This window comes from Hyla sarda, chromosome 9, assembly GCF_029499605.1.
Source record: "Hyla sarda isolate aHylSar1 chromosome 9, aHylSar1.hap1, whole genome shotgun sequence".
NCBI classification, from domain to species: domain Eukaryota; kingdom Metazoa; phylum Chordata; class Amphibia; order Anura; family Hylidae; genus Hyla; species Hyla sarda.
The window spans coordinates 172,935,864-172,958,928 of record NC_079197.1 but is presented as its reverse complement, the minus strand read 5'-3'; the positions used below and the strand labels follow the sequence as shown (position 1 = coordinate 172,958,928).

The following is a 23,065-nucleotide window of genomic DNA, read 5'->3' as shown; positions in this document are numbered from 1 at the left end:
CCTTGCCCTGTGCCGGATCTTTGTTGCCTTAGTGCGTGAGAGAAAGCTACTGTGTTCCTGATTATCCGTGTACCTGATCCTTGTTCCATGACCTGACCCTGCTACTTTGCCGCCTGCCCTGACCTACAGCTATCCTGACCACATCTTGTCTTATCCTTCTGTACCACGCTTCATCCCAACTACCTGTGTGGACAAGTCGTGCCAGGGGTAGCGACCTGGGTGCCGCCTGCCGCAGCAAGACCATCCCGCTTTGCGGCTGGCTCTGGTGAAAACCAGCGGCATCTTAAATTCCGCACTTTGGTACAGCTCATGTCATCATCCATACAGGCCTAGAGGATCCGCCACCTGCCGTTACCCTTACACAAACAAACATGGTGAGAACATACAAATTCACCGCAGTCCTTGGATTTTAACCAAGGACTTCAGCTCTGCAAGGCAACAGTGCTAACCACTGAGCCACCTTGCTGCCCATAGTATACAGTATAATATCCTATGTGGTTTAGTCGGATTTGGGGTTACTTTTGCATGGTCTAGTGAAGGGGATAACCTATACATACTTGGCATCCATTGGGTCGCATATCATTCCAGACCACCATACTATTCCTGCACTTTTTATTCAATCCTGTCCTTACCTCCTATGGGCATCCCCACTCCATTAAAAGATTTATGTAATAACTGATCTTTATAATGATAATGTAAGTGACCTCATCTATGTAAACATTCGCTACAACCTCCCATCGTCTTAATACAAACTAATCCATCCACTTCTAAAGATCAAGATCTGTGAGGATAAATGTGGTCATAGGTCAAACACACTCACGCCTTAAACATTCATGGTGGCCTACAGTAAACTCCCAACCTCCCGCTTACACTTGATTATAAGTTTAGGGAACATTGTAGTTTAGTGGTTCACTAGGGTCAAAGTACCACAGAAAGAACCTTCTTTGAGACCACCATGTTGTAAACCAGAACAGCTGACGCTGCTCTACAGAACAAGGTCTCCACCAAACAATATCCGCATATCTCAGCTTCTTGGACCTCTCACTATTTAAATGGGCACTGTCAGATCTAAAAAAAAAAAAATTATATGTTATAAAGCATGCAAAACCAATAGGTTTTGCAATTGCTTTCATTTGAAAAATGTCAGTATTTCATACTGAAAAAGCCAGTCAAACAACTGCCTCTTTGCCTGGAATACATACCAACCTGGCTGCGTCCACTCGTCATCACCTACGTCATGGACCCACTTCATGAATGACAGGTCTGCAGATCTAAAGCTGCAGTGATCGGCTTCCTCACTGTCTGTGTTTACTTCACAGTCTCCTGTGTGAGGAGAAGGGGGAGGGACGGGAGTACACTGCTGCCTGTGAGGAGAAGGAGGGAGAGACGGGAGTACACTGCTGCCTGTGAGGAGAAGGGGGGAGGGGTGGGAGTACACTGCTGCCTGTGAGCAGATGATGAAAGAAGCTGGTGACTGAAGATGGGAATTGAATGGAGGAGTTTTTGTTTAAAAAGTAAGTCTCCCTGCATGTATACATGTGTGTGTGTGGATATATATGTATGTGTGTAAATCTGTGTTGTCTAGGTAATGTGCATGTATATGAAGTCAGTGTCTAATACAGGGGGACTACAATCATATGCCTCTAGCTGTTGTAAATCTACAACTCCCAGCATGCCTGCACAGCCAAATGATGTGTAGGCATGCTGGGAGTTGTAGTTTTGCAACAGTGGGAGGAACACAGCCTGCAGCAACACTGCTGTAAATCTGAGTTTCACCAATCATATGCCTCCAGCTGTTGCAAAACTACAACTCAAAGGATGTGTGGGCATGCTGGGAGCTGTAGTTTTGCAAAAGCTGTAAGCACACAGTGTGTGTGTATAGCATAAAACCAGAAAGGAAAGGGTTACAGATGCTCACTCCTGAGACCAGTGACTGAGGAGAGTGAGGGAGGGGGAGTGGTTATCACCCGAGAAGAAAGGGACCCGCCCCCCTGCTTCTGGTCAACAACATTAAGGTAATTCAGAAGTAAAGCTAATTCTGAGAGAAATATAGGTCATAGACACATAAAAATGATGTGTACATGATCAGGATGAGATACTGAGCAACATATAACAGTTTTGTTTTTTTAGTTTTTTTGGGGGGGGGAGGGGGGTGATCTGACAGGTACGCTTTAAAATTAGAGATTGAGGTAGATCCCAGGTTTTCAGTGCAAATACTCTCTAAGGGTTACTGATCATTTAATGCCATAATTAGCATAATAGGGAATATCCATAATTGACCAATGATAATAATAATGGCTCGGCTCACTTTCAACTCAGTTTTGTGTAAATGACCTGAGATTAAAAGTTTTAAGAGTTTACATGACCCCGGATACTGGAAGCAACCATGATCTTCGGGTAGGTATAGTGAGGTACAGTTTTAGACCGTGTATCACTCCTTGGTAAGAAAGCAGTGTGGGTCTGCTCACTCGATGTGGACCAGCTGCGACACGGACAGGTGCGGACTTCACCTTTTGTGGAGTATGAAAAGAAGAGCAAATCCAGCGCAGTACTAGATGCAGAAGGTGCGTTTTTTTCAATATTGCACACAGAACCGAAGACGAACATGGCAGTGACGCGTTTTGGCCGGCGGCACCCTGCCTTACTCATACTCGTATGAGTAAGGCCGGGTGCCGCCAGCCGAAACGCGTCACTGCCATGTTCGTCTTGGGTTCTGTGTGCAATATTGAAAAAAACGCACCTTCTACATCTAGTACTGCGCTGGATTTGCTCTTCTTTTCATCACTCCTTGGTGTCTCGGAGGCCTTCGCTACGTAAGAAGTCACTTGTATTATAAATAGACAGGGATGAGAATCTCCCGAGATTCGTTTCAGGTCCGAATTGGCGAATCAGGTTTTGGCTAGGTTCGGATTTGGATGTATAAAGAATGAAAGATGGCGCTCACCACGTGGCGGCAGTATTTTCCATTTATTTGTCAGACAGCTTAAGTCCAAGATGCAGATGGCCTTAGGACTCATTTCTATATGTGATTTGGATTATTTTATTGTGTAGTGTTTGGATTTGGATTGTCCATGCAAAGGATGTACAGTAGCAGAGACTTCTGTCAAAGACAAGAGTCCCTGCTTCTGTACAGTACTGCGAGCCATATTGAATTGCACAATATTCTACAAACATCTTCTTCTCTGAAACCGTTTGTTAGAACAACATATAATTGGGTAGACATGTTTAAGGTTAGCTCCTGTACCAAGGTTGTTAAAGCTGGTTCATTTGCATAATCAATATGGCCACCGCTCGCCAATAGTGATGGGCCATATTCGAATTCACGATATTTAGCGACTATATGGAGGAATATTCCTCCTGTGTTAGCGAAATTCGCATATTCGCTATGTTCGTTCTTTTTTTTTTTATGTGAAAATTCGTAATCAAATTCACATTGTGCGCATGCGCAATTATATCTCACCTAAAAGAAGGGAGGGATCAGTGTCCAGTCTGGAAGTGCTGATGTTCGCATAAACATTTGCATTCAAAAACAATACACGAACATTCGTCATTACGAATATAGATCACTATACTCTAAATATTCGCGAAATCGCGAATATTCGCTGTAAAAATTCTCATTTCGAATATTCGTGCTCAACACTACTCGCCAATAAGATTTAGATAGAATGTATTGAGTAGAAGCTGTGCTGTATACAGCATCCTTACCTCTGGCTGCTAAGGGTGCAGGGGAAGGAAAAAAACAAATCCAAAGCCCCTCCCCAAAAGATTGTATCGAAACCAAATTTTTTGTTAAACTCCAAATGTATCCGATGTGCGTAGAATCGATTCACTGATCTCTATGAATGTCACATGCTAGATGGGGCCCTATTAGGAATATTAAAGGGGTATTCCTGGCAAAAACATTTTATCCCCTATCCCCGGGTTTCCGGGACTGGGGACGTGATGTCACGCCACGCCCCCTCCATTCATGTCTATGGTAGGGGGCGTGACCCCCTCCCATAGACATGAATGGAGGGGGTGTGGCGTGACGTCTTCGAAACTGGAGATTCAGCACCCGCGGGTGCTGCAGGAAGATCGCGGGGGGTCCCAGCAGCGGGCCATCCCCCTCAATCAGACATCTTATCCCCTATCCTTTGGAAAGGGGATAAAATGTTTTTTGCCCGGAATACCCCTTTAAGAACCAGAAGCTTGAGGCTGCCCCTTCTGACTATTGTCTCTATTGAGCAACATAATGAATAATTTAAGCTCAGAAATATCCATATTGGAGGAGATTTATCAAAACCTGTCCAGAGGAAAAGTAGATGAGTTGCCCATAGCAACCAATCAGATCACTGCTTTCATTTTCCAGAGGCCTTTTCAGAAATGAAAGGAATGATCTGATTGGTTGCTATGGGCAACTGGGCAACTTTTCCTCTGGACGGGTTTTGATAAATCTCTCCCATACAGTATACAGCTCCTCTCTCTGTATATTTCTCATACGGTTCAGGTATGATAGACAGGAGAAGCCATTGACACGCGCCGAAAATTAGCGATAAATAGTTAATGTGACATTTTACCTCCTCGCAAGACGCGTCGTTCGTGCTGAAGGGATAGGAAGAAACGTAAAGGTCATCTCCTTCAAAAACATAATGTAATGACTGACAATGGCGGAGAATATTAATAATGCAAAAATCCCCCATTCCTGCTCCTCCGCGGGCTCCTGGTCAAGGGTCCTTAAATGGCAGGTCTGAAGAAGAGCGAAGCGCTGGCATCATGAGACTCTGGGGAGTCCGGGAAATGCTATAGCGACGAAATGCTATCACCCGAAGGTAAACATCGCCAATGGACAGGACTCCGAAAAGTCCCGTGGCCCCCAATACCAGTCTATGTCACTACCATAGTTCAGTTTTTAACCACAGCTTTTTGTAAACCCTCTCCTGTTTCAGAGTGGGGGCTGCCTAAATAGGCAGCCGCCTATAGCTGATTATATGAGGAGGAGGTTTGTTACAGTGTGTCACCCCAGTAGTAAGGAGATTACATGAGGAGGAGGTTTGTTACAGTGTGTCCACCCAGTAGTAAGGAGATTACATGAGGAGGAGGTTTGTTACAGTGTGTCATCCCAGTAGTAAGGGGATTGCATGAGGAGGAGGTTTGTTACAGTGTGTCACGCAAGTAGTAAGTTAAAGACATGAGGAGGGGGTTTGTTACAGTGTGTCACCCACGTAGTAGGGAGATTACGGGGGGGGGAGGTTTGTTACAGTGTGTCACCCCAGTAGTAAGGAGATTACATGAGGAGGAGGTTTGTTACAGTGTGTCCCCAGAGTAGTAAGGCAATTATATGAGGAGGAGGTTTGTTACAGTGTGTCACCCCAGTAGTAAGGAGATTACATGGGGGGAGGTTTGTTACAGTGTGTCACCCCAGTAGTAAGGAGATTACATGAGGAGGAGGTCTGTTACAGTGTGTCACCCCAGTAGTAAGGTGATTACATGAGGAGGAGGTTTGTTACAGTGTTTCACCCCAGTAGTAAGGAGATTATATGAGGAGGAGGTTTGTTACAGTGTGTCACCCCAGTAGTAAGGTGATTACATGAGGAGGGGGTTTGTTACAGTGTCACCTCAGTAGTAAGGTGATTACATGAGGAGGTTTGTTACAGTGTGTCACCTCAGTAGTAAGGTGATTACATAAGGAGGAGGTTTGTTACAGTGTTTCACCTCAGTAGTAAGGTGATTACATGAGGAGGGGGTTTGTTACAGTGTCACCTCAGTAGTAAGGTGATTACATGAGGAGGTTTGTTACAGTGTGTCACCTCAGTAGTAAGGAGATTACATAAGGAGGAGGTTTGTTACAGTGTGTCACCCCAGTAGTAAGGAGATTACATGAGGAGGAGGTTTGTTACAGTGTGTCACCCCAGTAGTAAGGAGATTACATAAGGAGGAGGTTTGTTACAGTGTGTCACCCCAGTAGTAAGGTGATTACATGAGGAGGGGGTTTGTTACAGTGTGTCACCCCAGTAGTAAGGTGATTACATGAGGAGGTTTGTTACAGTGTGTCACCCCAGTAGTAAGGTGATTACATGGGGAGCAGGTTTGTTAGTGTTTCACCTCAGTAGTAAGGAAATTACATGAGGGGGTTTGTTACAGTGTGTCACCACAGTAGTAAGCTGGGGTGTGTCAAAGGGTGGGGACAATGGGCGGGGTAAAATTTACTTTCAGAAAATTAACTTTCGCCTAGGATGGCAAAAATCCTTGCACCAGCCCTGAGCTCTAGAACAAGGTTTTTCCACAGGGCTTCACCAGGCCTTGATCCCACCCTGTTTGGAGTTGAAGGGAACAATCCCCCTGCCCCAGGTTCACATTCTGCCATAATATTCATAGACCACTAATTTTGGTTTCCACTTTTGCCTCATTGATGCATGAATATGATGAGTTCCTTAAAATCTCTCTTTATGTACGTTGGTCATGATGGTGGGCGCCATTTTCCAACAAAATACATGATTTGTTCCAGTAATGTCTTTTTGTGTACTGTATGACCTCTTTCATGTTGCTCCTATGTTTTTGCTTTGTATATTCTGCAGGCACAGGCTCCGTCCCTGTCTTGGGGGTCTCTTTGGAGGATAATTCCATTGGTATCACCTTCATCTCATCAGACTGGTTCCCAAGTCCTGAAATGCATTGGGAGGTGGATGGTGGCCCAGTGGTCTCAGACGGTCAGGAGATCATTCGTAACCAGAGCAATGGTCTGTTCCAGTTAGAGAGCAGAATTTTGCTGAACAGCCCCAGTGACGGCCACGTGTACGGCGCGGTGCGGCATCCAGTGACCGGGAAGGAAGTTGGACTTTATATGAAAATCTCAGGTGAGAGCCATGTTTCTGTTGTCTTCCAAAACCAACAGGTAGGTCAGGTCTTTGTTATCCTTGTACTTGTCTTGTCTAATATATATATATATATATACAGTGGGGCGAAAAAGTATTTACCGTATTTATCGGGGTACACCACGCACCGGCCTATAACACGCACCCTCATTTTACCAAGGATATTTGGGTAAAAAAAGTTTTTTACCCAAATATCCATGGTAAAATGAGGGTGCGTGTGTGCGCGTGTAAACCCTGATACATCCCAAGGAAAGGCAGGGGGAGAGAGGCCGTCGCTGCCCGCTTCTCTCCCCCTGCCTTTCCTGGGGTCTAGAGCCCTGCTGCCGCCCTTCTCTCCCCCTGGCTATCGGCGCCGCTGCCCGTTCTGTCCCCCTGACTATCGGTACCGGCACCCCATTGCTGGCGCCGACAGCCAGGGGGAGAGAAGGGGCAGCGGCACCCATTGCCGGCGCCGCTGCCCCGTTGCCTCCCCCCATCCCCGGTGGCATAATTACCTGGGTCGGGTCCGCGCTGCTCCAGGCCTCCGGCGTGCGTCCCCTGCGTCGTTGCTATGCACGGCGCGGCGCACTGACGTCATGCACCGCGCCGTGCAGCGCATAGCAACGACGCCGGGGACGCACGCCGGAGGCCTGGAGGAGCGCAGACCCGACCCAGGTAATTATGCCACCGGGGATGGGGGGAGGCAACGGGGCAGCGGCGCCGGCAATGGGTGCCGCTGCCCCTTCTCTCCCCCTGGCTATCGGCGCCGGTACCGATAGCCAGGGGGTGAGAAGGGCCGGCAGCAGGGCTCTAGACCCCAGGTAAGGCAGGGGGAGAGAAGCGGGCAGTGACGGCCTCTCTCCCCCTGCCTTTCCTGGGGCGGTATCGGCGTATAACACGCACATAGACTTTAGGCTAAAAATTTTAGCCTAAAAAGTGCGTGTTATACGCCGATAAATACGGTAGTCAGCCACCAATTGTGCAAGTTCTCCCACTTAAAAAGATGAGAGGCTGTAATTTTCATCATAGGTTGTAACCTCAACTATGAGAGACAGAATGAGAAAAAATCCATAAAAATCACATTGTCTGATTTTTAAAGAATTTATTTGCAAATTATGGTGGAAAATAAGTATTTGGTCACCTACAAACAAGCAAGATTTCTGTCTCTCGCAGACCTGTAAGGCTGCATTCACATCACGATTTCTCCAATTTCTCCATCCGACCTGAGTACACGATTTTTATAACTTAAAATCGTATGAAATCGTATATAAAGTCGGATCCATTGACCTCCATTAAAAAATCGGATCTATTACACACATCCGATTTGATCTGCATCCGATTTCACGAGATTTTTGTTCAGGTCTGAAATCGTGGTCAACCCCGATTTCAGACCCGAACAAAAATCATGTGAAATCGGATGCGGATCAAATCGGATGTGTGTAATGGATCCAATTTTTAAATGGAGGTCAATGGATCCGACTTTATATAAGATTTCATATGATTTTAAGTTATAAAAATCGAGTACTCAGGTTGGATGGAGAAATCGTGATGTGAATGCAGCCTAACTTTTTCTTTAAGAGTCTCCTCTGTCCTCCACTCGTTACCTGTATTAATGGCTCCTGTTTGAACTTGTTATAAGTATACAAGACACCTGTCTACAACCTCAAACAGTCACACTCCAAACTCCACTATGGCCAAGACCAAAGAACTGTCAAAGGACACCAGAAACAAAATTGTAGACCTGAACCAGGCTGGGAAGACTGAATCTGCAATAGGCAAGCAGCTTGGTGTGAAGAAATCAACTGTGGGAGCAATTATTAGAAAATGGAAGACACACAAGATCACTGATAATCTCCCTCGATCTGGGGCTCCACGCAAGATCTCACCCCGTGGTGTCAAAATGATCACAAGAACGGTGAGCAAAACTCCCTGAACCACTTGGGGGGACCTAGTGAATGACCTGCAGAGAGCTGGGACCAAAGTAACAAAGGCTACCATCAGTAACACACTACGCCGCCAGGGACTCAAATCATGCAGTGCCAGACGTGTCCCCCTGCTTAAGCCAGTACATGTCCGGGCCTGTCTGAAGTTTGATAGAGAGCATTTGGCTGATCCAGAAGAGGAATGGGAGAATATCATATGGTCAGATGAAACCAAAGTAGAACTTTTTGGTAAAAACTCAAATCATCGTGTTTGGAGGAGAAAGAATGCTGTGTTGCATCCATAGAACACCAATACCTACTGTGAAGCATGGGGGTGGAAACATCATTCTTTGGGGCTGTTTTTCTGCTAAGGGACCAGGACGACTGATACGTGTAAAGGAACGAATGAATGGGGCCATGTATCGTGAGATTTTGAGTGAAAACCTCCTTCAGCAAGGGCATTAAAAATGAAACGTAGCTGGGTCTTTCAGCATGACAATGCACACCGCCAGGGCAATCAAGGAGTGGCTTCGTAAGAAGCATTTCAAGGTCCTGGAGTGGCCTAGCCAGTCTCCAGATCTCAACTCCATAGAAAACCTTTGGAGGGAGTTGAAAGTCCGTATTGCCCAGCGACAGCCCCAAAACATCACTGCTCTATAGGCGATCTGCATGGAGGAATGGGCCAAAATACCAGCAACAGTGTGTGAAAACCTTGTGAAGACAGAAAACATGTGACCTCTGTCATTACCAACAAAGGGTATATAACAAAGTATTAAGATGAACTTTTGTTATTGACCAAATACTTATCTTCCACCATAATTTACAAATACATTCTTTAAAAATCAGACAATGTGATTTTATGGATTTTTTTTCTGTCTCTCCTAGTTGAGGTTATAACCTATAATGAAATATCAGCCTCTCATCTTTTTAAAATGACAGAACTTGCACAATTGCTACCTAATCATTTTGGGGAGGAAAAGCAACAAAGGAGGAAGCTTTTGTCCTCATATCCCCTCCTTAAATCCATATCCCCTCCTCATATCCCGACCCCAAATCTCCTCCTCATATATCTTTCCTCATATCCTGTCCCTATATCCCGTGCTCATTTCACGTCCCAATATCCTGTCCCCATACCCGTCCTCATATCCCGTCTTCATATCCAGGCCCCATATCCCAAACTCATATCTCATCCTCATATCCAGTCCCCATATCCCGTCCCCATTTCACATCCCAATATCCTGTCCCCATACCCGTTCTCATATACCGTCTTCATATCCTGACCTCATATCCAGTCCCCATATCCCAACCTCATATCTCATCCTCATATCCGAACCTCATATCCCAACCTCATATCCCGTCCTCATATCCCTGCCTCAGGTGGGGCTGAGTTGTGATGAAGATATTATAAGCTGAAAATAAAAAGGGGTGTGGCTTAAATGTTGGGCGTGGCTTTGCCAGATGGGGCATGGAATGCGGGAAGGATGTGGCTTGCCAGCCGGACTGATGCATCCACCTGGAGATGCAGAGCGGAGCTTGTGGAGTAAGGTACTGGAAGTCCTACATACTTGCATGGGACTTGAAACAAAAACCCCATCCTTCACATATGGGGGTAGGTTAGGGGTTAATTTAACTATTATATATTTTTAGTTGACTTATCAGTAACATGTGACCAAGTATTATCAAAATATCTCCAGCTGTTTGGAAGTTATGCTGGAACATATATTTCCCATAGACTTGTATGGGACTTTAAATAAAAACCTCGCCCCTGGCAAATGGGGGTAGGTAAGGGTTAAATTACATATCCTATGTTTCTGGTTGACATATAAGTAACATGTGGCCAAGTTTCATGTTAATATCTTCAGCCGTTTGGAAGTGATGCTGGAACATACACACACACATATACATGCATACAAACACACACATACACACACATACATACACACACATACATACACACACATACAAACACACATACATACACACACATACATACACACACATACATACACACACACATACATACACACACATACAAACACATACATACATACATACATACATACACACAAACACATACATACATACACACATACAAACACATACATACACACACATACAAACACACACATACATACACACAAACACATACATACACACATACATACACACATACAAACACATACATACACACACATACACACATACAAACACATACATACACACACACATATACACACATACAAACACATACATACACACATATACACACAAATACATACACACTCCTACATAGACACATACATGCACACACAAACATACATATATATATATATATACACTAGCTGAGTACCCGGCGTTGCCCGGTTTTTCCTTCCTAATCCTTGTTGGGGAGCAAAATAAACAAAGTAGGAAGCTTTTGACTTCATATCCCGACCTCATATATTGTTGTCATATCCCAACTCCATATCCGTCCTCATATCCTGACCTCCTATCCCGACCTCCTATCCCATCCTCCTATCTCGACCTACTATCCCGTCATCCTATCCCGACCTCCTATCCCGTCCTCCTATCTCGTCCTCCTATCCCGACCTCCAATCCCGACCTCCTATCCCGACCTCCTATCCCGTCCTCCTATCTCGACCTCCTATCCCGACCTCCTATCCCGTCCTTCTATCCCGACCTCCTATCCCGTCCTCCTATTCCATTCTCCTATCTCGACCTCTCATCCCGACCTCCCATCCCGTCCTCATATCCCGACCCATAATATGTGACCAGGTATTGAAATATCTCCAGCCGTACGGAAGTTATGTGGGAACATATATTTCCCATTGATTTGCATGGGACTTTAAGCAAAAACCCTGACCCTCACAAATGGGAGTAGTTAAGGGTTAAATTAACTATCCTATATTTTAAGTGGACATATAAGTAACATGTGACCAAGTATTATCGAAATATCTCCAGCCGTTTGGAAGTTATCCAGTAACATATATTTCCCATAGACTTGTATGGGACATTAAACAAAAACTCTGACCCTGGCAAATGGGGGTGAGTAAGGGTTAAGTAACATGTGACCAAGTTTCATGTTAATATCTTTAGCTGTTTGGGCGTGATGCTGGAACATACACACATACATACACATACATACACATACATACACACATATACATACATATATACACATACACACATACATAAATATATACACACACATACATACATACATACATACACACATATATACACACATACATACATACACACATACATACATACATATATACACACATACATACACACATATATACACACATACATACATACACATACATACACACACACATACACACATACATAAATATACACACACACACATACATACATATATACACACATACATACATACATACACATACATACACACACACATATATACATACATATACACACATACATACACACATACATAGATATATACACATACATACATACATACACACATACATACATATATACACATACACACATACATAAATATATACACATACATATATACACACATTCATACATACATATATATACACACACATACATACATACTGTACATACACACAAACATACACATATATATATTTATACACACACACACACACACATACATATATACACATACATACATACACACATACATATATACACACATACATACACACATACGTACACACTTACACATATACATGCATACACATACATACACACTTACACATATACATACATACACACCTACATACACATATACATACATACGAACATACATACACACTTACACACACACACATACATACACACTTACACACATACATACACACACACACATATACACACATACATACACACTTACACACACACACATACATACACACATACACACATACATACACACATACATACACACTTACACAAATAAATACATACATACATACATACACATACATACACACATACATACACATATACACACATACATACATACACACACACATACACATACATACACATACATACATACACATATATACACACATACATACATACACATACATATACACATATATACACACATACATACATACATACACACATACATACACACACATATTGAATTATATATATAACTGACTATTTCTTTGTCTCCCCAGAGGACATGTTTCCCCGTCTCTCATCGTGGGCGTACGCCTTCATCTTTTCCTCTTTGACATTGACAGCAGGAGCCATTTTTGCAATTGTTTACATCCAGAAGCAGCACAAACAACAAGGTGGGACTTAAATGATTTGTCCAGTTTAGAAAACAAATATTCTTACACCCTGTTAGGGCATTATATGTTATTAGAGAGGGGGGTCCTGTTCAGGACTTTCTTGATCAGACTAAACAGCAACTTCAAGGAGCTCCTCCTTCTCTGGAGGACCCAGCACATCCATACATTACCCAGACAGGCCACTGATGTCAATGGACACCATGTAATACTTACTTTTTCCTATGGGGGTGTTGTAGGAGAATTCACTACTTTATTTTAGTCCAGTTGATCGCTGAGGGTCCCAGGAGCTTGACACATTATGATCAGCTTGAAAAAACATGAATGCAAGAACATCTGTCCGGGTTTTGTTTTGTTATATTTCTTATTGGTGTGGTAGATTCTCTGAGCCGCAATTGGTTTGGTCCAGCTAGACTGGGGTGCATAGTCTAAGGCAGTGTCTAAAACTGTGGCCCTCCAGATGTTGCAAAATTTCAACTTCCAGCATGCCCGGACACCAAAGTTCTGTCTGGCTCCTCCAGAGGATGCACACTATCCCAGAAAGGTAAATCAAGGCTTCCCTCTAATCTCCCTTAGTGTAGTGGTTTTCAAACTGCAACCCTGCAGCTTTTGCAAAACTTCAACTCCAAGGATGCCCGGACAGCCGAAGGCTGTCTGGGTATCCTTGGAGTTGAAGTTTTGCAACATATGGTGGGCCACAGTTACAGTAAATGGTCCTTATAGGCCAATGTTTTCCAACAAGGGTGCCTCCAACTGTTGCAAAACTACAACTCCCAGCATGCCCGGACATTATGCTGCTTGGGTCCAGGAGTGAAATGTTGCCCTGCAATTCTGGGGTTTTGTATTTTTTTAAGTTTACACCATTTACCATATGGGAATAATAATGTTATATTGTAATAGTTTGGACAATTTCGCACGCGTCGATACCTAATATGTTCATTTTTATTATGTTTACATGTTTTTTATATGGAGAATGGGAAAAGGGGGTGATTTGAACTTTTTAAATGGAAGGGGTTAATGTGTCTCTTTTAATCTTTTATTAAACTTTTTTTTTAACACTTTATTAGTCCCCTCAGGGGACTTTGAGAAAGAATCATCAGATTCCTTGTAGAGATCAATGCAGTTCCATGGAACATTATTAATCTGTGTGCTCTGCGATCATTTGGTAGAGCCTGGTGAAGCCAGGATCTATCAATGACAGAGCCATGGACCAAATGGAAGCAGAGATAAGCCCTCCGGCTACCTCCACAGTGGATCGTCCCCCCCGTGATCGTGCTGCAGGGGGGTGATCCACCCCACTAGACCACCAGGGATGGTTTAAAGCTCCCCTTAGATGCCGCTGTTAGCTTTGACAGCGGCAATCTAAAAGGTTAATAGCCGGCTGCGGTGATAGCTGCATTGCGGCTATTAGCAGCGGCCCCCAGCTACAGCAATCAGCTGAGGGCCCCCAGGTATGGAGCGGGCTTGAGTCAGGGGCCCGCTCCATACACCCTGAGCGGCACCATGATGGACTAAGTCCGTCATGGGTCGTAAAGAGTTTAAAAATCCTCTCGGCCGGCAATTTGCTGCCACTGGGAAGGTGCCGCCTGGGTCCTATGGACCCAGCAGGACCCATTGTAGGGCCAGCCCTGAATGTTCCTGCTGCTTGCCCCCACAATGATGTATGGTTATATCTGTTTGTTGTCATCGGAATATTCATCCATTGGTGGCAACAGCGCGGATGGGGCAGTAGTGTAGACAGGACTGGTGCCAAGGATGAGATGCTAGAAGATAAGGCAGGACCATAGTCAGAAAACAGGCATGGGGTAAGAAATAGTGATGGTAGGAGAGTTATCAAGGAACAAGGCCTAGGTCAGGGTTAACGTTGGAGTCAAGATCAGGATAACAAAGTACAAACATGAAAAATAGGCAAATGTTAAACTCCAAACTCCAATGTAAAGCCAAATGCCTGTAAAAAATGTCATCAGCTAATACTGGTTGCTATGGCAACTTGGTGCCACCGGACGTGATGAATGGGAGATCCATAGCTGGATCATGGCTGAAGACGGGCTTCATGAAAAAAGCTTATGGTTGGCGAGAAACTGGACACAGCTATGGACTGGACCCAAAACTTCTCACCGGGAAGGGTAACAACCCCCAATCGGTTCTTGACCCAGCCAGCTATAAAAAAGGTATTGATTAGATATTTTATCTAATAAAAACAATGGGGAAGATTTATCAAAACCCGTCCAGAGGAAAAGTGGCCCAGTTGCCCATAGCAACCAGTCAGATTGCTTCTTTCATTCTTCAGAGGTCTTGTTAACAATGAAAGAAGCGATCTGATTGGTTGCTATGGGCCACTTTTCCTCTGGACAACTTTTGATAAATCTCCCCAAATGGAGATCTTCCTAGTATTAGAAATATTGCAAGGGGTCAGGGGTGGTAAATTCTGACCACCGGCTAAAAGTTATGGACATCAGTGTTGGCTTCTCTGCTATTTGGGTTCCATGATTATGATCTGAAGACCAGCCAAGTGGGTGGCATGTTACCACCTAGGGGATAAGATGTCTGATCACGGGGGGTCCCGCCGCTTGGGCCCCCGCGATCTCCCTGCTGCACCCGGCATTAATTTAGAACATCGGGTGTAGCACCGGAGGTGTGTGACGTCACGGCCACGCTCCCTGAATGCAAGTCTATGGGAGGGGGCGTGAAGGACGTCACGCCCCCTCCCATAGACTTGCATTGAGGGGGCATTGCCGTGACGTCACGAGCGGGCATGGCAGTGACGTCACGATTCTCCACCTGGCATCGACAGTCATCCGGCACTGACCGAAGTTCGCTCCGTGCATCGAATGTCTGGGCACAGAATCTAATCTTGTTTTCTCCCTCTGTTTTAGCGGACCTCCGCAGGACCATAGGTGAGCTATGACGCCATATATCAGTATTAACCAGGTATAGTGACTGGTATCCTGTGTTGATTTCGGTTTCTCTGTTTTTACAGATGATCTCTCTTCTGAAGTTGGTAAGTTTCCCATTTCATTACAAAATCCAAAAATTGAGCACCAATTCTATACAAATGACACCTTGTACCCACGGCCCATGATGTGCTAAAATGAAGACGTGCCAACCAAACCGGACTATCAAATGATGGAAGGTCAAAATGTTTCATGCTTATCTTGGATTTTACCTTATTCTTCTACCCTGTAAACCATAATCTTGGGCAAAAAAAATAAACTTTTCCGGGTTGGCCGTCCACTCTACCAAAACCCTTTCTCCATCCAGCCGGCCTGATGCTAGTTGGTCTACCAACCATGGTGAAAGTGGCCTGGGCCTCCTCACCCTGCACAGGTCCATATTGCTTTTCCTATTGCACAAAAAATGAAATAAAAAATAAATAAATATATAAATATACAAACATATTTATATATATATATATATATATATATATATATATATATATATATACGGTATGTATATATATATATATATATATATATATATATATATATATATATAAATATATATATTTTTTTTATTTTTTTTATTTTTATAACATCTTTATTTTATTATTCCTTTTTACCTCAACCACTATAATATTTACATCTTCATATAATTACAACCCCCATCACAAATAAAATCTCACATATTATTAAAGGGGTACTCTGGTGAAAAACTTTTTTTTTTTTTTTTTTTTAAATCAACTGGTGCCAGAAAGTTAAACAGATTTGTATATTACTTCTATTAAAAAATCTTAAACCTTCCAGTACTTATTAGCTGCTGAATACAACAGTGGAAATTCTTTTCCGTTTGAAACACAGAGCCCTCTGCTGACATCATGACCACAGTGCTCTCTGCTGACATCTCTGTCCATTTTTGGAACTGCCAGTGTAAAAAGAAATCCCCATAGCAAACATATGCTGTTCTGGACAGTTCCTAAAATGGACAGAGATGTCAGCAGAGAGCACTGTGGTCATGATGTCAACAGAGAGCTCTGTGTTTCAAAAAGAAAAGAATTTCCGCTCTAGTATTCAGCAGCTAATAAGTACAGGAAGGATTAAGATTGTTTCAATAGAAGTAATTTACAAATCTGTTGAACTTTCTGACGCCAGTTGATTTAAAAAAAAAAAAAAAAAAAAAAAAGTTTTTCACCGGAGTACCCGTTTAAAATCCCCAATTGACACTTTTTTTTTTACTTACAACTACACACTTCAATTCCTACTTCCAAGAGAGAAAAGGAAAAAAAAAAAAAAAGGAACAACATTTTTACATTTCGACCCTGCCGCACCGCTCCTCTACATCTCCTTTCCCTTCCGCGGCGTCTCCTCTTTCTCTTTTTTTCCAGCTGCTTTTACCATTTAATATTTTCCAAAGTATATATCATTATTATATTTCACTTAATTTAGCGCTTACTCCACTTGCCAAAAAGAGAATGTATCCTCCCATGACACCATCCTTCATAACTCTCTCGTGATCTACTGTTGATATGTTAATTACTTATCCCCAGGGTCAACAAGCTCGAGGAGAAACTACCGCTTATTTTAACTTACCGTATATACTCGGGTATAAGCCGAGTTTTTCAGCACAATTTTTCGGCCTGAAAAGGCCCCCTCGGCTTATACTCGAGTGAAAAAAAAATATACATACCGTTGTGGGGAGGGGGGGGGGGGGGTTGGCCGGTTCCCCCATCTTCGCTGCAGGGACCATCCGACTAGTGACGCTGCATTGACGACAACGCACATGGACGTCCGTGCGCAGCAGACGTCTGTGACTTCAATGCAGCGTCACTAGTCTGGGGCCGGCCCGGAGTGGAGATGAGGGTCTCCTGATGAAGATGGATGGCCCAGTCCGGCTCACCCTCCCCACCAGCATGCGGACGGTCCCTGCAGCTACTAAGCAACAGGACCGAGAGAACTGGGGAGGCGAGTAGACAACGTGGGGGGGCCTATATGATGACGGAGGGGGCGGTCTGGATGATGACAGGGGGATATAGATTGGGGGTGATGATGACAGGGGGTTCTGGATGATGACAGGCGGGGATGATGTATTTTCCCCCCTAGGCTTATATTCGAGACCCAGTCCCAGGTACTCCCAGGTTCTGGGGGTGAAAGTAGGGGCCTCGGCTTATATTCGGGTCGGCTAATACTCGAGTATATACAGTAATCTAGAATTTTTTTCTCATTTCAAACTTTCATACAACCCTATATTAAAGGTATTAAAGGGGTACTCCGGTGGCAACTGGTGCCAGAAAGTTAAACAGATTTGTAAATGACTTCTATTAAAAAATCTTAATCCTTCCAGTGCTTATTAGCTGCTGAATACTACAGAGGAAATTATTTTCTTTTTGGAACACAGTGCTCTCTGCTGACATCATGACCACAGTGCTCTCTGCTGACATCTCTGTCCATTTTAGGAACTGTCCAGAGCAGCATATGTTTTCTATGGGGATTTTCTCCTACTCTGGACAGTTCTTAAAATGGACAGAGATGTGGGCAGAGAGTTCTGTGTTAGAAAAAGAAAATAATTTCCTCTGTAGTATTAAGCAGCTAATAAGTACTGGAAGGACTGAGATATTTTAATAGAAGTCATTTACAAATCTGTTTAACTTTCTGGCACCAGTTGATAAAAAAAAACTTTTCCACCAGAGTACCCCTTTAAATAAAAGTGGAAGGGCCCACAACATACAAGAGAAAATATATATATATATCTTTAAAATTTTATTTGACAAACAAAAATTCTGCTCAGTTGAAATGAATGTTCAGCCAGGATTGTCCAATTATTTCAAGTCCCCATTTTCTCATTTTAGCTTGGAGAAAAGCCGTTATGACTCCAGGTAAGTGACCATATTATTTATCTGGGGTCTTCCTCACCAGAGGCTTTTACCCTTTTTTTCCTGTCTAAATTTGGCGCAAATTTTTGGGGCACAGTTTTTGCACCTTTTCTTTGCGCCTTTTCGTTTACGCACATTCCTTTGGTTGGCTGTTGTATGTGCGTTTTCAGTCGGGTTTTTCCTATGGTCAGGAATTTATGAAAATGCTACTTTTTAATGAGGCGCATAATTTGGCACAAATCCATTAAAAGGGCGCAAGTCACCTCCATAAAAAAAAGTGGCATAGAAAAGACACATTACAAAAATTAGTTGAAATTAATAGAAGCAAATCACCTTGTTATTTGAAATATATATATATATACCGTATTTTTCGCCCTATAGGACGCACCGGCGTATAAGACGCACCCAATTTATAGGTGCAAAATCTAAAAAAATAAAGATTTTGAACTCAATAGTGGTCTTCAACCTGCGGACCTCCAGATGTTGCAAAACTACAACTCCCAGCATGCCCGGACAGCCAACGGCTGTCCGGGCATGCTGGGAGTTGTAGTTTTGCAACATCTGGAGGTCCGCAGATTGAAGACCACTGCATAGGAGGTAATACTCACGTGTCCCCGCCGCTCCCGACCCGTCACCGCTGCCCTGGATGTCGCTCCATCGCTGTCGCCGTGTCCCTGTCGATCCGGAACATCTCTGCTGCCGGCCGGGTATCCTCGCTCTCCGTCGTCGCCATCACGTCGTTACGCACGCCGACGCACGTACGCGACAACGAGGAAGGAGAGCGCCGGCCATACAGGGGATCCCTGAACGGAGAAGACACCGAGGAGGCAGGTAAGGTGTCCCCCCCCCGTTGTCCTGTAAGCACTAACCCGGCTATTCAGTCGGGCTGTTCGGGACCGCCGCGGTGAAATTGCGGCGGTCCCGAACTGCCCGACTGAACAGCCGGGTTAGTGTCACTTTCACTTCAGACGCGGCGGTCAGCTTTGATCGCCGCGTCTGAAGGGTTAATACAGGACATCACCGCGATCAGTGATGTCCTGTATTAGCCGTGGGTCCCGGCCGTTAATGGCCGCAGGGACCGCCGCGATAGGGGTGTATTCACCGTATAAGACGCACCGACTTTCCCCCCCCCCCAAGAAAAAGTGCGTCTTATACGGCAAAAAATACGGTATATATATATATATATATATATATTTATTTATTTATTTATTTTTTCCTTTCAAAAATATAACAAAAAAAATAAAACTTTGTTAATAATTATTTTTTTTTATTTTTTTTCAATATGATTAGGATTAGAGATGAGCGAACTTACAGTAAATTCGATTCGTCACAAACTTCTCGGCTCGGCAGTTGATGACTTTTCCTGCATAAATGAGTTCAGCTTTCAGGTACTCCGGTGGGCTGGAAAAGGTGGATACATTCCTAGGAAAGACTCTTTCCTAGGACTGTATCCACCTTTTCCAGCCCATCGGAGCACCTGAAAGCTGAACTCATTTATGCAGGAAAAGTCATCAACTGCCGAGCCGAGAAGTTCGTAACGAATCGAATTTACTGTAAGTTTGCTCATCTCTATTTAGGATGGACATGTTTAAAAGTCCTTATATTTGTAATGTAAAATAAAGGACATTCACAATAAAGCCACTAAACTGCCCTGCAGTAACACACAAGGATTCACCTCTGAAAGAGCCATCACCTGAAAGGTGGGTAAATTCACAAATATGACAGTCATTTCCGAAATTGCACCAAATTTATAGCCTGACTTTTTGTAAATTTGGTGCGGTGAGTTAAAATTCCACCCATGAAAATAAAGGAGCAAAAAAACACATACAACAGCCATTATTCCTAAATACCCCCCCCCCCCCCCCCCCCCCCATTATGTTAAGTCCAGAGACAGCCCTGTTGCCCCAACTTTTTAACTTCTTAGAGAAATTTTCAATTAATTTTTTGGGAGAGTGTAGTGGGCATGCTCTGTATCATGTGCAGGGAAAAAGAGAGGGGGACATTAATTACAGTGGTTTTTGTTATAGAAAAGTATAGTGGGCATGCTCTGTATCATGTGCAGAGGTCACTGATCAGGAAAAAGAGAGGGGGACATTAATTACAGTGGTTTTTGTTATAGAAAAGTATAGTGGGCATGCTCTGTACGATGTGTAGAGGTCACTGTGAAGGAGATGGCGGAATTAGGAAAAAATTATAGTGGGTGAAATGAAGCCTAGTTAATTCTCAATGGTTCTGATAGGAGATTGTAGTGGGCATGCTCTGTACCATATGCAGAGGTCACTGTGCAAGAGAATTGAGGAGGATATTAAACCAAATGGGTGATCAATCCCCTGTGGTATTCTACACCAGAGGTCCCCAACCCGGTCCATAATTCCCACCAACAGTCCAGGATTCGAATTTAACCCTGTTCTATTTTATTGCAGTAACTAAAAAACCCTGGAATTTTGCTGGACCTAGAGGACCGAGTTGGAGGCTGCTGTTCTACACCAAAGGACCCCAACCCAGTCCTTAAGGCCCACCCACTGGAGTAATTGAAAAAACCTGGAATGTTGCTGGGCCGTGAGGACCGAGTTGAGGACCACTATTCTACACCAGAGGCCCCCAATCCAGTCCTTAAAGGGGTTATTAAGGAAAAAATTTTTTTTATATATATATATATATCAACTGGCTCCAGAAAGTTAAATAGAATTGTAAATTACTTCTATTAAAAAATTTTAATCCTTTCAATAATTATCAGCTACTGAAGTTGAGTTGTTGTTGTTTTCTGTCTGACAACAGTGCTCTCTGCTGACATCTCTGCTTGTCTCAGGAACTGCACAGAGTAGAAGAGGTTTGCTAGGGGGATTTGCTTCTAAACTGGGCGTTTCCCGAGACGTGTGTAATCATAGAGAACTTAGACAGAAAAGAACACCTCAACTTCAGAAGCTCATAAGTACCGAAAGGATGAAGATTTTTTAATAGAAGTAATTTACAAATCTGTTTAACTTTCTGGAGCCGGTTGATATATAAAAAAAAGTTTTTTCCTGGAATACCCCTTTTAAGGCCCACCCACTGGAGTAATTGAAAATACCTGGAATGTTGTTGGTCCATGAGGACCAGGTTGGGGACCCTTGTTCTACACGTCCTATATCAGCATTTTACTACCTTTTTACTCAAGCTAAATGTCACCCTTCTCTTTCAGAACACATTACGTTAAGTCCAGAGACAGCCCACCCCGAGTTGTCCGTCGCCCCCAACTTCCTAACGCTCATGAATCGACGGCCGGTTGACCCATTTCCCTCGAGCAATTCCCGTTTTGAAACTGAGCGTTGCTGCCTGGGACTACCTGCCTTTTCCACCGGCTGCCATTACTGGGAAGTGGAGTTAGGCAATTGCCTGGAGTGGGCCGTTGGAGTGGCTTCCCCCCAGGTCAGGAGAAGAGGAGACGCGTATATGTTTCGACCCCAGGAAAACATTTGGTGTATCTCCCGTTTCGTAGAAGACTTTAGAGCCCTAGACACTCAAGAGGCTCCTCTAGCAGTGGGACAGCTTGAGCGAGTTGGGGTCTACCTGAATCTTTCGGGACCCCGGCAGCTTACCTTCTACGATCCAAAAACTTGGGATGCCCTCTATACATTCGATGGCGTTGGACATTCTAGAGAACGTGTCTTACCCTTCTTCTGGTTGGGCACAACTGGAGACACCGTGAGGTTGATGGGTGGAGACCAACAAGAAATCCAGAATGGAATTATGGGAAATTAAAGATGGTGGGAAGATTGAAGTGGACTGGTTCTGGTATTGACGGGTGAACTGTAAGATGCATATATAGTAGTGCAGTGGTCTTCAAACTGTGGACCTCCAGCCACCTGAGGAACCTCTTAAAGGGGTACTCCGGTGGAAAACTTTTTTTTTTTTTTTTAATCAACTGGTACCAGAAAGTTAAACAGATTTGTAAAATACTTCTATTGAAAAACCTGAATCCTTCCAGTACTTATCAGCTGCTGTATGCTTATAGGAAGTTCTTTCCTTTTTACATTTCTTTATTAGCCTGATCACATTGCTCTCTGCCGACACCTCTGTCCATGTCAGGAACTGTCCAGAGCAGGATAGGCTTGCTATGGGGATTTGCTCCTCCTCTGGACAGTTTCTGACATGGACAGAGGTGGCAGCAGAGAGCACTGTGGTCAGACTGGAAAGACTACACAACTTCCTGTGGAG

At 43.8% G+C, this 23,065-nt stretch overlaps 1 protein-coding gene across 2 annotated transcripts in view; it reads left to right on the top strand.

Moving 5' to 3' along the window:
- Positions 1 to 22,756, top strand: part of LOC130291830 (butyrophilin subfamily 2 member A2-like) — a 77,541-nt gene extending 54,785 nt beyond the window's left edge. Inside the window, exons 3-8 of one of the 2 annotated variants that reach the window (XM_056541142.1) lie at positions 6,555 to 6,833; positions 12,949 to 13,065; positions 15,939 to 15,959; positions 16,043 to 16,063; positions 18,845 to 18,871; positions 22,050 to 22,756. In XM_056541142.1, the coding sequence (XP_056397117.1) occupies positions 6,555 to 6,833; positions 12,949 to 13,065; positions 15,939 to 15,959; positions 16,043 to 16,063; positions 18,845 to 18,871; positions 22,050 to 22,609 (1,025 nt within the window). In that variant the 3' untranslated portion in view covers positions 22,610 to 22,756. The remainder of the gene's footprint in view (positions 1 to 6,554; positions 6,834 to 12,948; positions 13,066 to 15,938; positions 15,960 to 16,042; positions 16,064 to 18,844; positions 18,872 to 22,049) is intronic. The other variant, XM_056541143.1, reaches the window with a different exon arrangement.
- The last annotated feature ends 309 nt before the right edge of the window (positions 22,757 to 23,065 follow it).